General features: G+C 35.2%; 1 protein-coding gene across 3 annotated transcripts; it reads left to right on the top strand.

Moving 5' to 3' along the window:
• Nucleotides 1-4,723: 4,723 nt before the first annotated feature.
• On the top strand, nucleotides 4,724-20,979 carry LOC113237755 (tetraspanin-5). Of its 3 annotated transcripts, XM_026474389.1 has the most exons (9): nucleotides 4,724-4,919; nucleotides 6,563-6,683; nucleotides 9,564-9,637; nucleotides 10,283-10,357; nucleotides 10,555-10,653; nucleotides 11,157-11,336; nucleotides 11,612-11,725; nucleotides 17,256-17,372; nucleotides 19,117-20,979. In XM_026474389.1, the coding sequence occupies exons 1-9, from the start codon at nucleotides 4,830-4,832 to the stop codon at nucleotides 19,183-19,185; spliced, it is 939 nt and encodes a 312-aa protein (XP_026330174.1). In that variant the 5' UTR covers nucleotides 4,724-4,829; the 3' UTR covers nucleotides 19,186-20,979. The 3 variants fall into 3 exon arrangements, with proteins under 3 accessions (XP_026330174.1, XP_026330176.1, XP_026330173.1); XM_026474391.1 differs by lacking the exon at nucleotides 17,256-17,372; XM_026474388.1 differs by lacking the exon at nucleotides 11,612-11,725 and having other exon boundaries at nucleotides 19,117-20,976.
• The last annotated feature ends 328 nt before the right edge of the window (nucleotides 20,980-21,307 follow it).

Genomic DNA, 21,307 nt, shown 5'->3' with positions numbered 1-21,307 from the left:
AAGATCTGAGGAGTACTGTCACTGCGACCGTTATTCTGAGACATGTTGACAAGTCCCATGTGCCTGTAATTTCACCAGCACCCTTACCCTTCAAAACCGTACATTCTAGGAACGAAACAACAAAATGCATTTTTTATGGTTTCAAAGTAATTCAAAATACAACGGTATTTTGAAATTTAATTGTCGAGCATAGCATAGTTAGGTACATAAAAAAAACCATTCCCATTATTTCCATAGTTCCATGGAATATATTTTAACTAACATAGCATCCCTGTTTATCCCTAGGAGGCTAACATCCCTGTTTTGTATAAAAAAGCAATAAAGACATAAATAAAATTAATGTACAGACAAAACTGAATTGCTAATAAGTATTATATGACGCAACAAAATAAATGTAAATGAGCACGCAACATTATTAAAATACTTCCGCAAATGCATAAGTTAATACGTAAGTAGTAAGAGTACCTAAGTAAGAGTGAGTAGGTATTTTGCAACGTAAATATTTCAAGTAGCGGACCTCATAATTAAGTTGTTATTGTCACATTATCGGGCAGGCCTTAGCCTCACTAAACTTCGACCTTAATTTGTTTTTGAATTGTTACAAAGAAACGCTTTTTTAAATCGTATTTTTCTACAAAGCTACATTAGTTCGATTTTTAAATATATTTAAGTTAGACTGAAGGAATATTCGTTCAAGTGTCTTTCTCATGGTCTTATCCTATAAATATTATTCATGACCACTGAATGAATTGCAGCTTTAGAAAGCGGTCTGGTATAATGTGCACCTTTTAATCATACTAAATTAGTCTCGATTGCGATTGACAGATTAACTGATTCATTGACAGAATTGTTCTTCCACTCGGAAGGAACGTGGGTCAAAATCTAATATGAGTTCGTATAGAGTTGGCTCCCTGGTCCAGAGCAAGAGATAAACATCAAACACGAAAAACCTGAAAGGAAGAAATGAAAAGCTTAACTTTTAATAATCTCAGTACAGAGTACTAAAAAAACCGACCCTAAAAGTCGTTCATCCCCTCGATGCCACCCTTAGAAGTGGAAAATTTCCATCAAATTTACATGGGACTACTACCGACATACTCCTTTTCCAACAAAAAAAGGATCATCAAAATCGGTTCACAAATTCCGGAGTCATCGCGTAACATTATAAGTTGTACAAAAAAATACAGTCGAATTGAGAACCTCCTCCTTTTTTTTGAATTCGGTTAAAAACTTGGAATTTCGCTAATAAAATTAAAGTCGTATTTATAGATACAATCGATTACATGATACAAGACGACAAATACATCGATTTTACAAGCAATTATTTATAATATTAATAATATATATTGCGAATGAGCTAGTTATCGAATAAAAATTTTACTATTAGACGTTAAGAAATAAATAAACGTGAAAATGTTAAATCGATTCGATTCGATTTCGATTAGAAACGCCAAAAGTTTCCGGTCGGCCAGTTGTGAATCGCAGTTATGCCCCTCGGAAATTCTCGGAAACACTCGACTCGGAAAAGACGCTGTTGCCGATCGGGAGAGGCAATCAAAATCAAGCTGCAGGTGGAGGTCCATAGTATCTGCCTAACTCGGAGACAGGCGTGATGATGTAGGTATGTAACGTCATCAATAAGGATTTTTAAAAAGAGGGGAGTTATAAGTTTGAAGCATTTGTCTGTGTATCTGAGTGTCAGTTGTCTCGGACATCGTCGCTCCTAAATGGATGAATCGAGATTACATAAACTCTATTTTCATACATGGAGACCGCTAAGAGTTCCAACTCTACGTCGAGGAAATCGTGGATGTCGTTCATGATGGGCTAACGCTAGGCTTGCCAGATACCTACTGACTTATCATTTCCGGGACAATTCTACTAGGGTAAGGGAGACGGCCATCTACTAATAGAACTAATTTTTCAGATGGCCATCTATCTAATATGACGGTCATAACATGGCCGTAACATTATTTTCTTTCATCTTTTGGGAGTTTTTAATACTCATTGAATACTGCCAAAAATTGTACGTTATTCGCCATCAATATTTCGACATTCCTTCGCACGACTACAGCGCTGCGTCTAGGGAACTTCTTTTATGAAAAGGACTTTAGTAAGTTTGTAAAAACAACTTCTAAGTGTTTGGAATCCGGGACAGTAAAGTCTAATTACTGGACACGGGACAAGACGAAAAATTCCGGAGCGATCCCGGATTTCCCGACCATGCAAGCCTAGTTTTTATAGATTTGCCCTGGATTGAAACCGGGCGCGTTTTCTATTTTCTGAAAAGTCTTGTTTCATTTTCATTCTGATTCAAGAAGAGTGCGAGCTTTTTCAAGTTCCTAGCCGCAACAGTCGACTCCAGAAACCTCAGGAAGTTCATTTATACCAAGGCAAAACGAAAATGGTGTGGGCTAGAATTCGCCAGGTTGGAAGAACTGATCTCATTTGGATACAAGGCAATTTGAATGCGGAACAATGCTGAGACTGCATTGTGCAACACCTGGTAATCCCTCACCGACAGCAGCTCGGCCAAGAAAAATGTTTATGCACGATAATGCACGTGCACATACTGCAGGGTTGGTGATGAATATTATGTTCAGCAAATACGATTTCATGTTGTTAGAGTGGCCTCGTGGTCGGCCGATTTAAATTTTTTTGAACATTCATAGGATTTGTTAGGAAGAAAAGTATTCAACTAAACAACTAAAATTTTAGTATGTCACGCCGTTGTAGAGAAGTCGCTAATGCCTTGGGAGATCCGACTGTATTAAAAATCTTATTTAATATGTACTTAGCTTTTTTTAAATAATTTTCACTATTGTAATAGATTTTTTGATTTTACTAAAAATGTTTTTTTTATTTTGTCTTTTGATGTACAAAATGTAAGGAAACAGTTTGTGAAATTTAAAAGAAATATTAATAACCACCTTATAAAATATATAAATAATCACAATCTTAAACTCTGTTGAGTTATTTGCATTATTAATATTTATATTATATAATATTAATATTTAGCTCTTGCATCGTCACGATCTATATGCTATTGGAAATAAATATTGTAGGTAAATAATATGTGAAGACATGTATATTTATCAAGAGTGTCACGCGGGCCTTGCGTAATTAAATACAAGTCTCGGTCCACATGAATTTTATTGTAGAAATAAAAAAAAAGTACAGGAAGGGTAAAGTACCTACAGGTAAAGGCGTAAAGGCTGTAACAATACATAGTGATACAAAAACAGGTACAATCGTTTAAAAACGCTACCTAATTGAATTAAATACAGGTTATGCTAAAAAGGAACTTACTAACTTATTTTTAGAAATTCCTACTATGCTATAAAAGCAATTCGGTTACATGATTTCCAGTGGCATTACAAATATTACATGCGGTTAGGTTAAATGATTTAACTGTTGGTCAGATGTTTATGTGAAGTCGAGCACGTGTGCTCGCCTCGGAAATTTAATAAAGAGTGCCGATGGAAAGAAGAAAGTGACGAAGAAAAATGGAAATTAAGAACGATTCAAAATAACTGTCCTGTATTTGCTGTCCTGTAGGTATCGCACAAAGAGCAACCCCTGGAGTTTCTTACTCATCCAGTAGAGTTTAATTTACGTGACGATTTTTAATGTATGTACCTACCTAATTTATTTACCTATTAAATAAAGATTATTTGAGTTTGAGTTTACCGTAGCGAGCAGTGGCGAGGCGTGAAAAATATCTTTAGTAAAGCCGGAGCAAAACAAACAACACCTGCCTTAACAAGTGGCGCCTTGGCGACAATTAGGTAAACACAAGACCTATTATCACACAAGATACTAGTACACTTTATTTCACTGGTTAATTATTGAACACGTAAATTTAAGCACAAAATGTAGTAAATTACATTAAAATATTTGTAATATTTGATGATACGTGGAAAATTTTAGGCAAGCCGGTGGGAATTGAGTTAAACATTCACAATAAATGTGCTAAATAACTAATAATAATAAATGTATGTACGTAAGCGTAGAAACTAAAATTATAGGAGCTTACCGCCACATGGATTCGATCTTTCAATTGAAAATGAGAAGAAACGGTAGGTAGTTCTCCCACTGACTTGACCATCGTTGTACGTCGCACCCTCAATAATTAATCGACGAAATTGGAGAACGAAAAAAATGATAAAGATATGGTGAAATTACAGGCACATGGCACTTGTCAACTTGTCTCAGGGTGCGCAGTGGTAGTGCCCGTCAGACCTTTGCAATTTAAAGCTCTGAGTGACACTGTAACTATTATGAACAGGCGTGTAACTTACTATCAGGCGCACGACTTGTATGTCCCGTCACTTGATGTTATAAAAAAAATCGATTTCTTAGGTGTTTTAGGAAATGAAACAAACTACTTTTTCGGATCTAAATCGCGTAATTTATTTTTTCAAATAAGCTAACGTTTCGGGCCGTTCAGTCTAGTCTAGTCACGGCAGTCAATCGTCAGATGTAAAGGGTCACAGTCACAGAACACTATACTCACAAGGAGGTCACAGTGCCACAGAAGGAGCTCTACTAGCTTAAAGAGACGCTGCTCACTCAAAGTCTGATTGAAAGTTATTGAACGAACATTGCCTCAATCAATCCAATCCATTTTTGCTTTATTCGGTCACGGAATGTCAAAAACTTCATTCGTTTGTTCATTCACGGTCATTTGTTTCGTTTCGTTTTTGTTGGCTGTCATTTGGCCTACTTGCTATTTTTGTCTAAAATTAATCGAAATTCGAACAAATGCAGGTTATATTAGTTAATAAGACATTAATTTGTACGTGACATGATTTAGTAATAGTGATAAAATGCCAGGAATTAGGAAATATCGTCGTGACACTACCGAAGTCAGCTGTTGTTTGAAATATGTTATTTTTGGTGTAAATGTTTTGTTTTGGGTATGTAAAACTTATTTACCAATTAAAATAGGCTTATCAGCATCTTTTTTTCTTTGAAACCATGAAGAATTAACCCGTTTATTTGCAATGGGAATAATTTTTAGTTACCGTATTAAATTAGTTGCGTTGCTATTTCAAGGCTGTATTCTTGCATTGTTACTAGTTTTTTCATGTGTAGGAAGTGAATAATATGACAAAAAGTATTTTAAACTTATTCAAATAATTTGTAAATACAAAATACGGATGTTTGATGTTTTCTTTGTTAACTCAGATTATTAAGGCCACTCAAGTCATTATTGGCATTCTGCTCCATAAAAGCATATTTTGACCCAAAACCAGTTAGTTTACTTATAATACTTATAGATATGTAATATATAATATCACTTAAAAATAGCCTTGATATTGTATGTGTGCGGGTTACATTTTACTTTATTACAAATTGGTAAGATCAATAAGTACCAATGATATGGTATGGTAATGTTGTAACGGACGGCATGTGGTGGGTGCAGGGTCCTACTCATGCCACTCAAGCTCCTCCGAAAATCTCAGCACGCAGCTGGGTTTTCTGAAGGCTTCGGGGAGTGACCTCGACACTCCAAGGTACTTCGCCCTGTAGTTGGCCATTAGGTACCTATGTATTAGCTAGATTTCTATTAATAAGAAGCAGAGAAACTAAAGTAACTTAAAAGTTTAGTGGCATAGGTACATGTTTGCCAAAGCAGCATACAGCTGTTAATTGGCAAATACATAGTAATGCAAGGTCATTTAAGAAACATGATACTTTAATTAGTTTTTTTAGATTATAATCCTTCAAACATTTTGCTGTTGAAATTATTTATATTTTCTACTTTCTATGTCTTCTAAAGAGCAAGCAAGCAAGCTCTTCAACTTGATTATAGGTACACTGGTATTGGAACATTTAGCAGAATGTGAGAATATAAAATACTAACATTTATAAAAATATTACTTGGTACAGCGTTTGGCATGGTAAGCTAGAAGACGTAGGTTCGATTCTGGCTAGATTGAAGGAATTTTTTCTGAGTGTTTGAACTTTGTATTAGTAATAGTAACATTTATGTTTAAATGAATAAGAATTAGACTTAAAGTATTAACTAAATTGACATCAAATGCATTTTTTTTTTATTTTGTGACAAAACAGAATTAACTCGAAATTTAAAAATTATAACACTATAACATTGTAGAAGTGAAAAAAAGCTTTTTTAACTAAAGTTTAAATTACAGTCAACTAATTTTTTATTTTCAAATTAGATCTAAAATAAAATAGTAAAATAAATCAAGGAACTTGTGAAAAAAATAGTGCATTATTTAGGGCATGTTACTATAATAGTATACATACCTCTAAATGGGCTGGTGTTTGTATTTTGAGTAATTCAACATACTCAGCATGTTTATAGTAGCATAGGTATGAGATGTGAATCAGGATATAGCCTCAATAATCCAGACATAATAGTTTGTTAAGAAAGTTATCTAATGTGCAATTGTTCACTACCAGTGGTTTGCGGAGGGGTACAATGGGTCCCAAGGGCAATCAATTGTTTAGTATGTTCTTAACTTAGCTAAGGCAATGGTTAATCCATAGGTGTAGTCGAATTATAATTTTGAAAATTTTTATTTATTTACAGTTCCTAGGACTAATCGTGCTAGCTGTTGGAATATGGGCGTGGACAGAGAAAGACACCTTCAACAATCTCTCTAGACTGACTAACATAGCTTTGGACCCGGCTTTTATTTTGATATGTGTTGGTGAGTTACTTTCTTATGAAGTAATATTGGAAACTGTACCTGAAAAAGTATGAGTTGTGTGTGTACTTTGAAAGTTGTGTGACATAATTGTATGAGTCACAAAACAAATGATTTTATTTTGAGGAAAAACAATAGGTTAATTAGTAATGTACCTGTGTCAGAGAAAGAAAGGAATAGTTTTTTGAGATGTTGTTGCTTATGAAAACTAGGCATGGACAGCAGCAAGCATATCAAGCTAAATATTGATGGATCTTGATCTGTTGCTCTGGATGCGAAATTTGAAGAAAAGTGTATGGCTTGATGTCCTGTTGACTGTATGTATGATAATGAATACATGAATCATCAAGAATCACTTACTGTGTATTTTGAGATAAAAATAAGTTTTCCCTTTATACAGGCTGGCCCATTTACAGTAGCCAAAAAATTTTTTAGATAGAGAACATTGTAACAACTAATTTAAAATAAAAATTAGTTCCAACAAAATCAGTATTTAGAAGTCATGATTTTTTTATGTGCTTTGTTGAAATTTTCTAGTCTAGTTATTAAAACCACTCTAGTTTGAAAACTATTCCACTAAATTAATTGAAATTTGGTATGGAAGTAGTGTGACCATGTAGCTAGCATACAATGAGCCATTTTTGTGTTTGTTATTAGAATACGCCGATAATTAACAGGAATAAAATGTTAAATTTTCGAAAAATTCCTGACTGAAAAATGTACAATCAAAATTTGCTAATGGCCTTAAAGACTACCTTATGATGCAGGGATTGTTTACAAATAAAATTAGGACTTATGCTATTGTACATTGCACATTATGGCTATTAGAGATTGGTTTGAGAATAATTTGATATTACAATAACTTTTTATATAATTATTATGCAAAACTACCATTCTTTGCATAATAGCTACATGGTCACACTACTTCCATACCAAATTTCAATTAATTTAGTGGAATAGTTTTCAAACAAAAATTTTCTATTCTAGTCACTAAAAAAGTCGTTTCAGTGACTAGAATAGAAAATTTTCAGAAAATACATAAAAAATCATAACTTTTAACCTATTGATTTTATTTTTAATGGGTTGTTACAACGTGCTCTATCTAAAAATAAATTGTAGATCACTGTCATTGGGTCACCTTGTAGAAAATCGTGCATAAGTTGATAAGATGTTTGGGATTTGATTATACAAAAATACAAAAAAATACATTAAATTGTTATTTATTAGTATGACAAGTAATAGTAACTACTACAAGTATGTTAAAATAATTATCATTTCGCAAAATGTTAGGATTAATTAAGTTGCTTTTTTAGCTTGCATAGTTGACATTCCTTTAAATTGTAAGTTTTGAATATGGCACAACATTGTTGTGTTGTGTAAATTTTGTTATAGCAATACATGATCACAGTCATGTCAAATTGTGATTAAGGTTCCTTTAAACCTATTGTATTTGAAACAATGCTAATGCAATTGTTTTCATGAGTCAAGGTGAATTAATTGTTTGAGATTTGATTTATAGTCAAAATTATAGTCTGGTATATGACAATTGGTGCAGGTCAATAAGGTAAATGTTATTTATGTTTGTAAATAATACATATTGAATACAGTGTTCAAGGATAAACAATTATAATTAAAAAAGTACTTTGAATAATGGTAGAATGGTGGGCTGCTTTTTAAAATGTGTAGGTATATGTCAAAATTCTTTGTTGCAAGTTATAACTTGCAAAAGGTATACCTTACGTCATTTAGGGTGTCACCATACTTATTAACGTAGAATCGCGTTATACCGGTCAGGAAAAACTTTATGTCCATGAACGTAAAAGCGAAAAAGACGTTGTGCGTTTAGCATCGGTTCGTACGAACGCGGTTCGACACAGGTACTCTCGTTGAACGTTTTCCCACTATGGATGACCTACGGAACTACTTTCGAAGTGCGTCAACGAAAAGACAGGCTTGTTCGAAACTGTCAAATCGCGTAGTGATACATTCTTAGTTCTAGCATCGAAACGCAAGTGGTCATGGTGATCCACAGTGGGAAATCGGTGGTAACCACGGATTTCGTGTTTCGAGAGTAGGACCCGAGGTCGGCATCGAATCTGCTTCCTGCAAATTTCGCGTCGATGACGGCTGATCATGGATTAGAAACAATTGGCGTGACGGCGCGCGAAGGGCCGCGCCAACGGCGAATCAAGTGTAGTTAAACAAAATCGCATCAAGAGGATTCCGCGTTAAGATTGGTGTTTCCCTTACATAGTATTCAACATATAATATGATTATTTTATAATGTTAATATCTGTGGCTTAGTGTGCCCACTCAGTGGGTTAGCGTACATACTCAAAGAAATATACAAATTTTGAGCTAAATTTAATATTCCAGTTTAACAATTATAGGTTAAAACTACTTATAACAAACAGGCATGTATGTAAAGGCTTACTTTTTACTTTCTCTTGATAAAAATTAATGAAGTAAGGTCCAAATTCCTACAAACAGTTTCAGTAGATTGCAGAACTCTCAACGGCGCTAAATTTATTAAAAATAATACATGAAACACTGCTACTACTTTATACGAAAGTACATTGAGCGAGTGAGTTGACCTCTATAAAATGTGCAGGTTGATATATGTGTATATGATGCTATATTTATTTTGTGTTTATCTATTTTAAGCTTGGCACTTAACAAATAATTAATAACCTCTCACCCGTAATTACATAATATTACGTTTTACTACTAGGTCTAGACTAGGACTAGATTGTTTTCTTTGTTGCTTTTTTTCAATGTTTCATCTAAAGAACGGAGACTTTTTAAATGCTGTTGTTCACATCTTATCCGGGGGAACATAATATTGGGTAAAGAAAACTACTACATTGTAACTCATGTTTGCAGGTACTATAACATTCATAATTGGTTTCACGGGCTGCGTGGGTGCATTGCGTGAGAACACCTGCCTCCTGGCTTGCGTGAGTACACGTTTGCTCCATTGTGTTTTAGTGCACTACTAATTTAAAAATGTCTACAAATCTCTTATGTTCATCGAAAGGAGAAGATTTTACTTTGTTTATAGATCTAGAGAGTATGTGTCACTTAAGTGTACTGGATATTGTCTATACTTTTTATTGTACACGTATTAAAAACCCATGTAACTCAAAACTGATATTTACCCGCGGATCGGTACAGATATTATATGGGAACGTGATAGGTAAAATATTGAAATTAAATTTATATTGAATTTGAAATGTTTCTGTATTAAATTATATTTCATACTATTTAAATTAAATTCCATTTTATAGTATATATTGTTTGTTAATAAAGTTGCATTTATGATAATATCTGGTCGAGCAATATAGTCGTTTAAATTATACAACAAAAGGTACCGTACGTCATAATTGTAAGGATGATTAATTCTGTCACTGGTATGAGGAAATCCGAACCCATAGGAGTCTGTCTGTCTTAGGAAACATAATGTCTTTTTTGGTGTAACTGTTTTACAGTTTAAAAAATCACACTGTATACTCGTGCACGTACGTAACTCAAAAGCGACCTCAAGTACTGAAGCATGTATTTTAAATTTGAATGATTATAAATTAAGTAATCTGTTTTTTCAGTATGCTGTTTTCCTTGCTCTACTATTGCTAGCCGAAATGACTGCGGGAATCCTCTTCTTTGTCTTCAAAGACTGGGTCAGTATTTAAGAAAATAATAAACAATTGTGTTTTTTTAGCACTGTAGGAATACGTACCATAGTAACTTTTGGAAGAAATGGGCATACACTACATTATCCCAGTACCGGTATAGAAAACCACTTACTTTACATAGAAGTATGAATCTTGAATCCAATTTTACTAAAATTGTAACATATTCTTAACATATCTTTCAGATCAAACAACAAGCTACCATGGGGTTCCAGACTTTCATCACGCATTACAGAGAGGATCCTGATCAGCAGAACTTGATTGACTGGATACAGGAAGACTGGGTAATTGTGAATCTTGTTTTTAACCCAATAGTTGTTATATTGATATCAAATATCACAATACTTTCACTTGGTTTTGTGTGAGTCCATAAGTTTATATATCATAGCCAATATTGTTAACAGGAACCTAGAGATATCTTAGTACTTTTATTAGAAATTCGCACGTAGATATTTTGACCTATCATACATTTTTTGTCCGCCTCTGTGGCCGAACGGTTATCATGCTGGTCTGCCACGCAGAGGTCCCGGGTTTCGATTCCCGGGCCGGGAGAAATGTTTGTATGGCCTACATTTATTTCTCTCGTGAGTTTGGGTGTAATTTGTGGTTGTCTATGTGTGTGTCCATCGCACCCGCGACTCAGGGTTTCCCAAGTAGTTTTATGATCTTATCTAGATTATGTTTGCAAATTATTCTGTTTTTTACTTGATAGATAATACTTAAAGTATCTATGATAAATTGATTATCAAATCGAAGCTGTCTCTACCAATAACTTTTGTAATTATAGCTCCAATGTTGCGGTGTGGAAGGACCCCGAGACTGGGACCGTAACGCGTACTTCAACTGTTCGAGCGGGGCAGTTGGCTCGAGAGAAGCTTGTGGCGTACCTTTCAGCTGCTGCAAAAGCAAACCACAGGACATAATTAGAAACAAACAGTGCGGTTATGATGTTAGGAAGCCTACTTATGTGAGTATACTTTTTAATGCTTCATAACAGTATAATTATGATGAGTGTGTTTTAAAATAACACATAAATATTTATAAAACTTATAAATATTTGGGAAAAATCTTAAAATTCTTTGATAAAAAGACATTCGGGTTGTATGCGTTCGATCCCAAATTACTTCACGAAAATTTTATGCATTTTCAAAAATGCTACGATTAGTTTCGTAAGTAATTATAACTGTACTTTAGTTACAAGAGTTACAAAATTGTTAATCAAAAGATATAAAAAAACTATAGCAAGTAAGCGAGCGTGTGATCCACGAGCGCGGCTGTATGGCAGCCGGCGAGGATTGGCTGCAGCGGCATTTCGTGCCCGTAGCCGCCGCCGTCTTAGGACCACTCGCGTTAAAGGTTCATTTAGGCTCTTCGCTAGTTGACGCGGATGCGTTTGGTGTGCGAGTAAAAAAGCGTAGGTTTAAATATTTTTATTACACATACACTACGTATTTTTATTTAATAAACCAGATGCTATATAAATGACGCAAACAATATTTTTCTTCATCGTGTAAAATTGTCAAAATTGAGATAGTACCGATTGCCAGTTCACAGTCGATATACAACAAAATACAAAGGTCAAAGGCTTTCCCTTTATAGGAAAACGTCAATTTATTTGATAGTACAATAATCTCAGTACAGAGTACTAAAAAAACCGACCTAAAAAGTAATTCATCCCCTAGTTTGCCACCCTTAGAGGTGGAAAATTTCCGTCAAATTTAAATGGGACCAGTGCTGAGGTTTTTCTTTCCAACAAATACGAAAAAGGAGTTGTTGCGTAACATGCAAACCAAAAAAATACAGTCAATATTCTGTATTGCACAATAAACAAGCAAAAATACAAAACCATCAAAAATACAGTGTACAACAGGCGGCCTTATTGCTAAATAGCAATCTCTGCCAGGCAACCTTGGGGTGATAGGATAAACTAAAAGTAGTAATAATAATAGAGGGCGCAATAAATATGATATTATTATTAAACATGATAACACACAGTCGAATTGTGAAGCTCCTCCTTTTTTTGAAGTCGGTTAAAAATCTGCCAAACTTTGCCTCTAAGACGAGTGAACTGTGACAGTTGTCTCTAGCGACCGCGTAAATTACTTCACAATTTTGTATGGCAAATTATACAGCGCCTCTAGCGGTCACAAGAAGAAAGAACATTTTGTATATAAACATTTTACGCCGTCGCTAGCGTTAACTGGCACTGTAATCTCATGGTAGACGCACTGGTGTATTATTATTTCGGGAATTTACTTACTAAAGTCTTTCTGATAGCGATGATAAGAAAACACGCTAGTTATAAATTGTTGCAAAGATTGAACAAACACAAATATTCCTTCGATCTTGTTGGACTCGAACCAGCGACTTCGTGAAACCGGGACTATCGCTCTCCCAACTGAGCTACGGAACGCGTCAGTAAGTCTTACGAATTTCTCTTTGTGCTTATTGCAAATATTTGTTTTTGGTTTAACGGCTTTTTTGCCGCGCCACCTATGAAAAATAAGTGAAAGTTTTTCTTCACTAAGCACGCTAGTGTTATAAAGGTCTACTTAAAAAAATGATTATAATATAAAAAAGAGTTCTTTTGACAGCTCCCCTAGCTGTCAAAAGATTGACAAATATTTGGTGTAGTCGATACATAATGTAATTTTATGGCAAAGGTACGTACTACAATGGTTTATTTTTAGGTTCTATTGACCCTAGGCGCAGCCTTGGTTGTCCAATTAAACCAGTTATTTATAGCTACAACAAACGCACTCGTGTCAACTAGAGAAGGCCCGAAATCTTATTTTTCTCTTCGTTCGCTTTTACGTCACAATGTCGTTGAATTTTGTATAGATTGTTTAGTTAGATTATTTGGTCACACTTGCAGTTTAACGGGGTAGTGTGACAGGCAGCTCAGTGGCATTGGTATTCTGTCTTTCCGACTAAGTGATACCATTACTACATGGCTACATTACTAAATGGCAACACTGGACGGTAACGACACTCAATTTCAATGACACTGGGCTGTTATTTGCCTTACGCAGTTAGAGCTGGGTATAACAACAAATTTTGCTTATCACAACGGCTATAGTTGGTGTGTTTAGCTACTTTTTTGTACAGTGCACCTTATTGATCTGTCTATTTAGAAAGCTTTCAGTTTAAAAAAAATTATATGGTTTTTTTCACATTTTCGGGAAAACCTAAGTTAAAATTTCATTTGCGACGTAAAATCACAGGTTAATTTATTTCCTTCGTTTTCGTCATACATTTTTTCGAAATAAATCCATCGGGCAAATCATCGGAAATAAAGTTTGTGTATTGATAATACACAAATATTCTCTGGGGTCGTCAATATAACGGGTATAAAACAAATAATGTGAGTTACACGACTTTTGCGCTGATAGCATCAATTTATTAGTCAAATATAGTCAGTCTGTTGTCCTAGTCTCTTCCGCGCGCAGTTATAAATTGTGAAGCAACAATCCTACGCAATATTATGACTGAGCATGAAAATGAATTTTTATCAAATAATCCAACTTGCACAATGCATTGATAGTGCAAAGAGAATTTTACTATAATTTCAAAACCATAACTTTTATATTCTAAGATACCATATACGCTTTACCAGGATAAGGGATTGATTAGGAATTAAGTTTAAGACCAAAAATTGTACTAGTTGCTACATCGTGATGGCAACTGGTAAAATTTTCTTAGTTTTTTCTTTTTTTTGTAATTACGTCAGTAGGGTAACATCGGGCATTCTAGACCGAACGTGAACGAAGGTGGTCTAGAATGCCCAGTATTACCCTACTATGCTCTGCTATAGTTTGTACTTGTCCAGGGAAGTACTGCTACCTTACCTATTTCCGCCGCCAAGCAGTAGTGTGAGCATTACTGCGTTCCAGTTTTGAAGGATAAGGGTGCTGGTGAAATTACAGGGACATGGGACCTGTCAACTTATGTCTCAGGGTGACGGGCGCAATGTCACTGCCCTTCAGATCGTGTGATTTAAAAGCTCTGATTAGTACTGCAATTGTTGTGGACAGGCGTGTTGCTTACCACCAGACGCACGATTTGTTTGTCCCGTCACTTGGTAGGTAGAATAAAACTAACAATTAATAATGTGTTTTTTTGGATATGAACAGCGTATATTTCTTTTTTCAAAGAAACCAAGATTTCGGGTCCTTTACGGGTCCCATTTGTTTAATTGTGACTAAAGTTTGAATAATAAATAAGATTCCAAACCCTCGTCCTATCTATAAAATCATGGTCGTGTAACGTCAGTAATGCTTCGGTCACCGGACATGCGTCATATATCCCGTTATTGTAATGATGCTCTGAACTGTGTGACCTTTTATATCTATGGCTGTGACAAGGGGCAATAACCTCACTTATACGAGTACATTTGAATTCTATTATCGTACGTCCTTTGAACTCGAAGTTCAATGTTATTTAATGTTGATATGCAAAATAACATGTAGGTTTCGTATACCTCATTTTATGGGACTTTATGTATGTTTTCGTATTCATTATGTAACAAAACAGCAAAAATGTACAGAATTTAATACAATACACGACTTGTAATTGTTTATTAACTTATACTTATCTAGACACATTTATATCATTGTATGTTTAGTTTTTCTATATTCATATACAATAGTTGTATATTTCGGGTTGATAATAATCGTCTCTAATGGCACAATTCAATTCCATCATTAATTAATAATTTTTGGTCATCGGGAGATTAGACGTAGGCTGGGATTCCACTCCTATGTTGCGAATATTCCAAGGATTCGCTCGAGGCGTTCGTTTCGTTTCTTTCCACAGTGAACGGCTATGGAGTGGAATTCCTTGCCTGCAGACTTGTTCTCTGAACGGTATACCTTGGGCGTATTCGAGGCGTGAGTGGATAGGTATTATTTAATGTGCATGCTCCATTGTTGACCTCATCGTCATTTTCCATCAGGTGAGACCGAGATCAACCGCGCACTTCTTTTTTAATATTAAAAAAAAATGAGACGTGATAAAATTTAATTTATTGATTTGAGACAAATATTTATATTTTATATACTATTGGAGATGAAACTATTTTTCCGGGTTTAAATCGCGTATATTTTTTTTATTTCAAACAAACCAACGTTTCGGGCCCTTTACAGGTCCCAAAGTCACGGTTGAATGGGTAACAATCGCGAAAACCTAAGAATTTTATATGTTATTTCATGTTTTCTTTCTTTGAATGGTGTAAGATGTACTTTAGCCTACAATATGTAAATGAGCACGTAGCAACATGGGTGACGCGTGGATTGCACTCCACTACGATACTTGGTCAATGTGCATCGAATACTTATGACCTATACATCAATATCAATTTGTCAGTGTATCAATTATTTACTAATTAGTAGCAATAGAGCTCCTTGTGAAAGAGTTCGTCCAGGGAAGTACTGTCACCTTACCTATTTCTGCCGCCAAGCAGTAATGTGAGCATTACTGCGTTCCGGTTTTGAAGGGTGTTGGTTAAATTATAGGCGTGTCTATATATGCCTTATGTCTCAGGGTGACGGGCGCAGAGGCAGTGCCTCTCAAATGTTTGCGATTTAAAGCCATGCGTGGCACCGCAACTGTTATGAATGAAAAAATATGAATCATAGATATAGACACGCCTGTGTCGCTTACTACCAGGTGCACGACTTGTTCGTTCCGTTACTTGGTATCATAAAAAAAACGGGTACACCCTTCAACAGTCAGTCATTGCCTGTTCTAAAAACGAAATAAAATTACAAGACGAATTAATAACTTTCAACAAAAACTAAATTAAATGGATGAATGACTAAAATGCTGGCGGCGTTTTCCTATTGAGATTGTGCCAACACGTTACGGCATGTAACTCTACTAATGTCTTCTCTTGAGTCTACCTTTCAGTCACCTTTTTCTGTACAACGCCAAACTTCGTTCATTCCTGATATCCGTGTTTGACTGTTATGGCTCCCATATACGGGCCGATTTGTCTTCACGATCTGTCGTTCTAGGGGTAGTACTCCCATTCACCGCCCCACATCCGTCTCAAACAATTACTGTCAAATAAATAATAATAATACTCGACCAAATCAAAAGACGTATGGTTATGATGCGAATGAAGTTTCATACTTGACATTTTTGATTTGGTCGAGAGTATTACTTATTTGACAGTAATTGCTTCGGACGGATGTCAGATGGAGAACGGGAGTAGACAGAGACTAATCTATGTATGTTTATATCGATACCAGAAGTATCAATTAACGTAAGGGACATTTTGTCGAAAATGAGTTACATGTATCATTGGATTCGGAAGTTTCCGCTCTATCGATTGGTATTATTAAAATTTAGCAATGTCTAGTGGTTTAAAATATAGCATGTCCCTTACATTAAAAAATGTTTAGTTGTGCCTTACGTTACTAATATTTTAAGGGATCCTTTACAATAGAATTACGTATAATTTTCTATTTCTTTTACTGCTTATAGTGTAAGTATGCTCGACGGTTTACACATAATTAAAGCATACAGTAAAAAGTTATAGACAGTTTAAAAAAAATAAAATCGTTTTTTGGCTCTCCTGAAAAACCGTAGTAGGTCCCTTACATTAATTAATACTTTTGGTGTCGATATTTCTCTTTACGATCCGTAGTTGCAGACCGATTGAAACGACGAAGGGTACGTTTATGTCATTAACGATTAACTTGAACACCAAGGAAGTAGCGACGGATCCATACTGTTACCGTGACGATCGATCGAAAGGATGAATCGTCTGTATATGAGGGGCCTTTATACATTTAAATACATATTTCTATCGTCATATAATTTTTTATGTAGACTTTTTCTTAGTAAGCATTTTATTTGAAATTTCCTTTTTCTTTTGTTATAGAACTTTGATATAGCTAAGATTATATATGACAAGGGCTGCATAGAGGCGGCCGAGGAGTGGTTCGACAACAATCTGTTGATAGTAGCCACATCCGCTGTTTGTATCGCTTTTGCAAAAGTAAGTTTTTGTTTGTAGTTTGCACTTCTTATTATAATTTGTCTTTATGAATGTCGCTCTCATTTCTATATTTATCAACTCTAGTAATTTGTAAAGTTTGTGGTATTGTCATTAATTCACGAATTACGGTTGTAGTGCATGATCCAGATTTATATTAGCTCTAGTTGGTTATGTACATATCTGTGGCTGTAGTGAAAAGGGGTACATGTAAAAAAGCCAACTTTACAAGGAAACGCCAAAAACATTTAACGCTTAATATCATATTACGCTTTAACTGTTTTTTGCGTTTCTTTCTAAAGTTGGCTTTTTTTAATTGTACCCCTTTCAATAGATATGGTACAATTTATCGACAAAACTAGTTGTCTGTGAGGTTTGTGAGCGGTTGGGTAAACTACTAACAGTATATGTTGAAAACTTACAATAAAATTGTACAGTTATGACTGTTATGTTTAACCGACTTCAAAAAAAGGAGGAAGTTCTCAATTCGGCTGTATATTTTTGTGTGTGTATATCATACGATTACTCCGACATTTGTGAACCGATTTCAATTGTTGTTGGAACGGGGGTACCTCTGTCCCATTCAATTTAAAAAAAATCCACTTCTAAGGATGGTAAATTAGGCGATAAATCCGGTATATTATATTTCTACCACTTTCCGTTAACCGATTTTTAATAAAACTTGGCAAATAGATGTCATTCCACAAACTTTTGAGGTCTGTTTTTTTGTTTAAAAAAGTGATATAAATTTTTTGTGAAACAAGTTCTGTCTCCTATTTGTCTGCGCTCACATAGCTCCCAAGTTCGCGTCCTATTTACAAGGTCTACACAAGATAAACTAGAGAATGCAAACATTACTGTAGCGTTTCGTGCCACTTTTGACATATATAAAACCTAAACTTCTAGACAAAAAACAGCAAATATCGGTTTCGACTACATGCAGTTAATGCGTGAAGTCGTTATCCAAAATTTCGACTGCATGAAGTTGATTACGCCTTCACGCATTAACTGCAAACATGTAGTCAATGTGTTAGCAGTTTAAGCAAGAAATTACAAAGCAAACTCAAAGTTTAATTTTGCTTAAAGGTAGAGTTCGTTTTGTAAACATGAAAAACTTGCCTAACTCGCTCGCCATTTTCGCTTAGTCGGAATCAAAGTCCGTACACACGGTGATTTAAAGCAGCGATACAAACGGATTGTATCACGACTCTTGCGATTCATATGCAGTTGTGTCGATGCGTTCCTGCGTCTGCATCGTTGCAGTCGCTTATGTAGATTAATTAAAAACGTGGATCACGTTTGCATCGCGATTGGTAAGTCGCGCGTGTGCGTAAGAATAGAGGATTAGTGACTGCAGACACGCTGCTAAAAGTCGTCGTGTGTAACGGCTCTAAGAGTTCAGGGGTCTACTGTTGAAGCCACTTAGTATGAATGAACGAGCTGAAATCAAAAAGTGGCACGAAACGCGCATGATCACTTAAATGAACCAGTACAACGTGTATACAAATTGTAAATTATAGTATGCAAATCTTGAGTGGACTACCCTGCCCGTGGACTTATTCCCCGAACGCTATAACTTGGACCTTTTCAAAGAGAGAGTGAATAGGCATTGTTTAGATGTGCATGCTACATCGTCGACTTTGTCATCACTTTCCGTCAGGTGAGGTGAAGGTCAAATGTGCACTTATTTTTTATACAAAAAGGTAAGTTGCGAACCGTAATAAAATAATTAATATCGCATTTGCAGATCTTAGGCATATGCTTCGCTCAAAACCTCCGCGCGGACATATTCGCGCAGAAGGCGAAGTGGCACTGACAATCAGCCTCTCCTGCCGCCGTGTGACGCCGCGGGCGTCGCGCCGTCGACCCATACATCGCGCTCTACGCCCTACACGCCGATATTTGCTAATTCATAGTAACGAAAAGAACTACGTTTTTAATTTGGTGGATTTAGGCTCAACTTACATTGCTGCGGAACATGCTAGAAGCGAATTTTTATAACGAATTTGTAGCGTTCGTAACGCATTATGTCATTACAATCTCTTCCTTCAACCCAAAAAATCATTAATGATGACACAGTTTTATTCATAATTGTAAACTGGTAATTTTTATGTCGGTTTCAAATCATTTACTAGGAGAGATGTGCAGTGGATTAAAATCCAATCACCCCGTTTTAACGAGGTTTTTACCCAAAGCCGGGTTTTAACTCACTTCTGCCTAAAATCGTGCGCAGAAACGTGTAAAATAATACGAAATATGGTATAATTCCATAGTTTCAATATGAAAAATCTTTTATAGACGAAAAAGAGGCAACTTCACACAATGCCCTACCTAGCAATACTGTGGACTCTCACTTACAACTAGGGCTGCACATTATGATTCGATTTTTTGTAAAAATCGATTCAAGTGTTATCGAGTTTTTGTATAGATTAATTTCAATGCCATTTTCAAGCGAATCAATTCAATAGAAAGGCGAATAATGTTAACAAGCAATAAACATTTTGTAATTATAAATATATGAACATACCTTGATTTACAAATATTTAATTGTAAATAAGTTTTTGCCCTCGATTTCGGGCGTTAATGGGTTAACAAAATGAAGGGTTAAAACTCGGGTGCTTGCCCATCTCTGCTTACTAGTGATTTGAAACTTCTATTGGCCAAAATTCATCACAAATATGACTTCCAGATTAGTATTATCAATAGTATAATCGAATCTCGAGGAAAAATGTTCAAGTTGTGGTAACTGTAGAACAGTCTTGAGGTGAAAACCTTAAAAATCATGTTTTTGTTTGTTGACATTTATTCTACATCGAATTTGGCTAAGAGTAAAGATACGATACCCACGGGGGTTTTTCGGCGCGAATTTTGGGCTCGTATCTAGTTTTTACGTTACACAATTAAAATACAGTTCATTATGTTAGGTTACCAAAAGTAGCTCTCATTTAAATCTGCCGCAATATAAATTGAACCTTATTTTTAAGGTTACAATAAAATCTGGGGAGAAATCGTGACTGATATTCTAGACGTACGATTATTTCTTAGTTCCGATAAGTCATTATAATTTTTAGCGCATAATTATGGCACTCGGATACAATTTCTTACCTTTGCTTGTTTATAGTACATTAGGTGTCTAAGTCTTAGTTAACTCTCCTGTAGTTTGACTGTTGACCGTCATCAGCATAACCCTACCGTAGTTAGTGGAATAGTGGATGCGTTTCTTTCTCAGAGTCCATGTGAGTGTCGAACTCATGACTTTAAAAGTATTGCCCTTTTTGCATTGGGTTTGACACACTAGAGTACTGTATAGTCAGTCTTTTTTGACGACGGATGATGACATTTGTAGGGTTGCCAATTTTCGTCAAATTTTAAATAGTTCTGTACTTGTCGATAGTTTTATCGATAGATTGTGAAAGAAGATAAAATTTTACCAAAAATTACTGAATTGTGAATGTTACGACGTTCTAGTCATTACTAATCGAGTTATTGCCTTCTTTCTTCTTATTTTGACAGTTGGCCTACTAATATCGAGATCAATTTTTATTCATATACATTTTAACAACAATAGCCGGATTTGATTATCTATATTGAATTAAAATGAAAAACTTTAAAATATGTCTCCTCTTTATATTTTTCATAAACAAAGTTCTAAATACAGTGTATGTATGTAACAACTTACAAAAATTGACAATTCAAATGAACTTGTGTTCAGTAATTAGACGAATAATGGGCCGAGGATGATTCAAATGAAACACGTTCGGCTATTCCATAAGCGTCACCAATATTCAGTAGACAGAATATTTATCGACTGCAATCATAAGCTACTCGCAAGCGAGAAACACTAGCGCAAATAACTGTCATTTTCTCCCTCTTCAAAAAAAAGACAAGACTTTAGTAATCGACGCCATTTTATCTGATTCGAATTTATGAAATTACTA

This window comes from Hyposmocoma kahamanoa, unplaced genomic scaffold (genome assembly GCF_003589595.1).
Source record: "Hyposmocoma kahamanoa isolate Upper Pololo Valley unplaced genomic scaffold, ASM358959v1 94, whole genome shotgun sequence".
In the NCBI taxonomy this organism is placed as follows: domain Eukaryota; kingdom Metazoa; phylum Arthropoda; class Insecta; order Lepidoptera; family Cosmopterigidae; genus Hyposmocoma; species Hyposmocoma kahamanoa.
The sequence above is the reverse complement of the archived record's forward strand: the minus strand, read 5'-3'. Positions and strand labels throughout refer to the sequence as shown.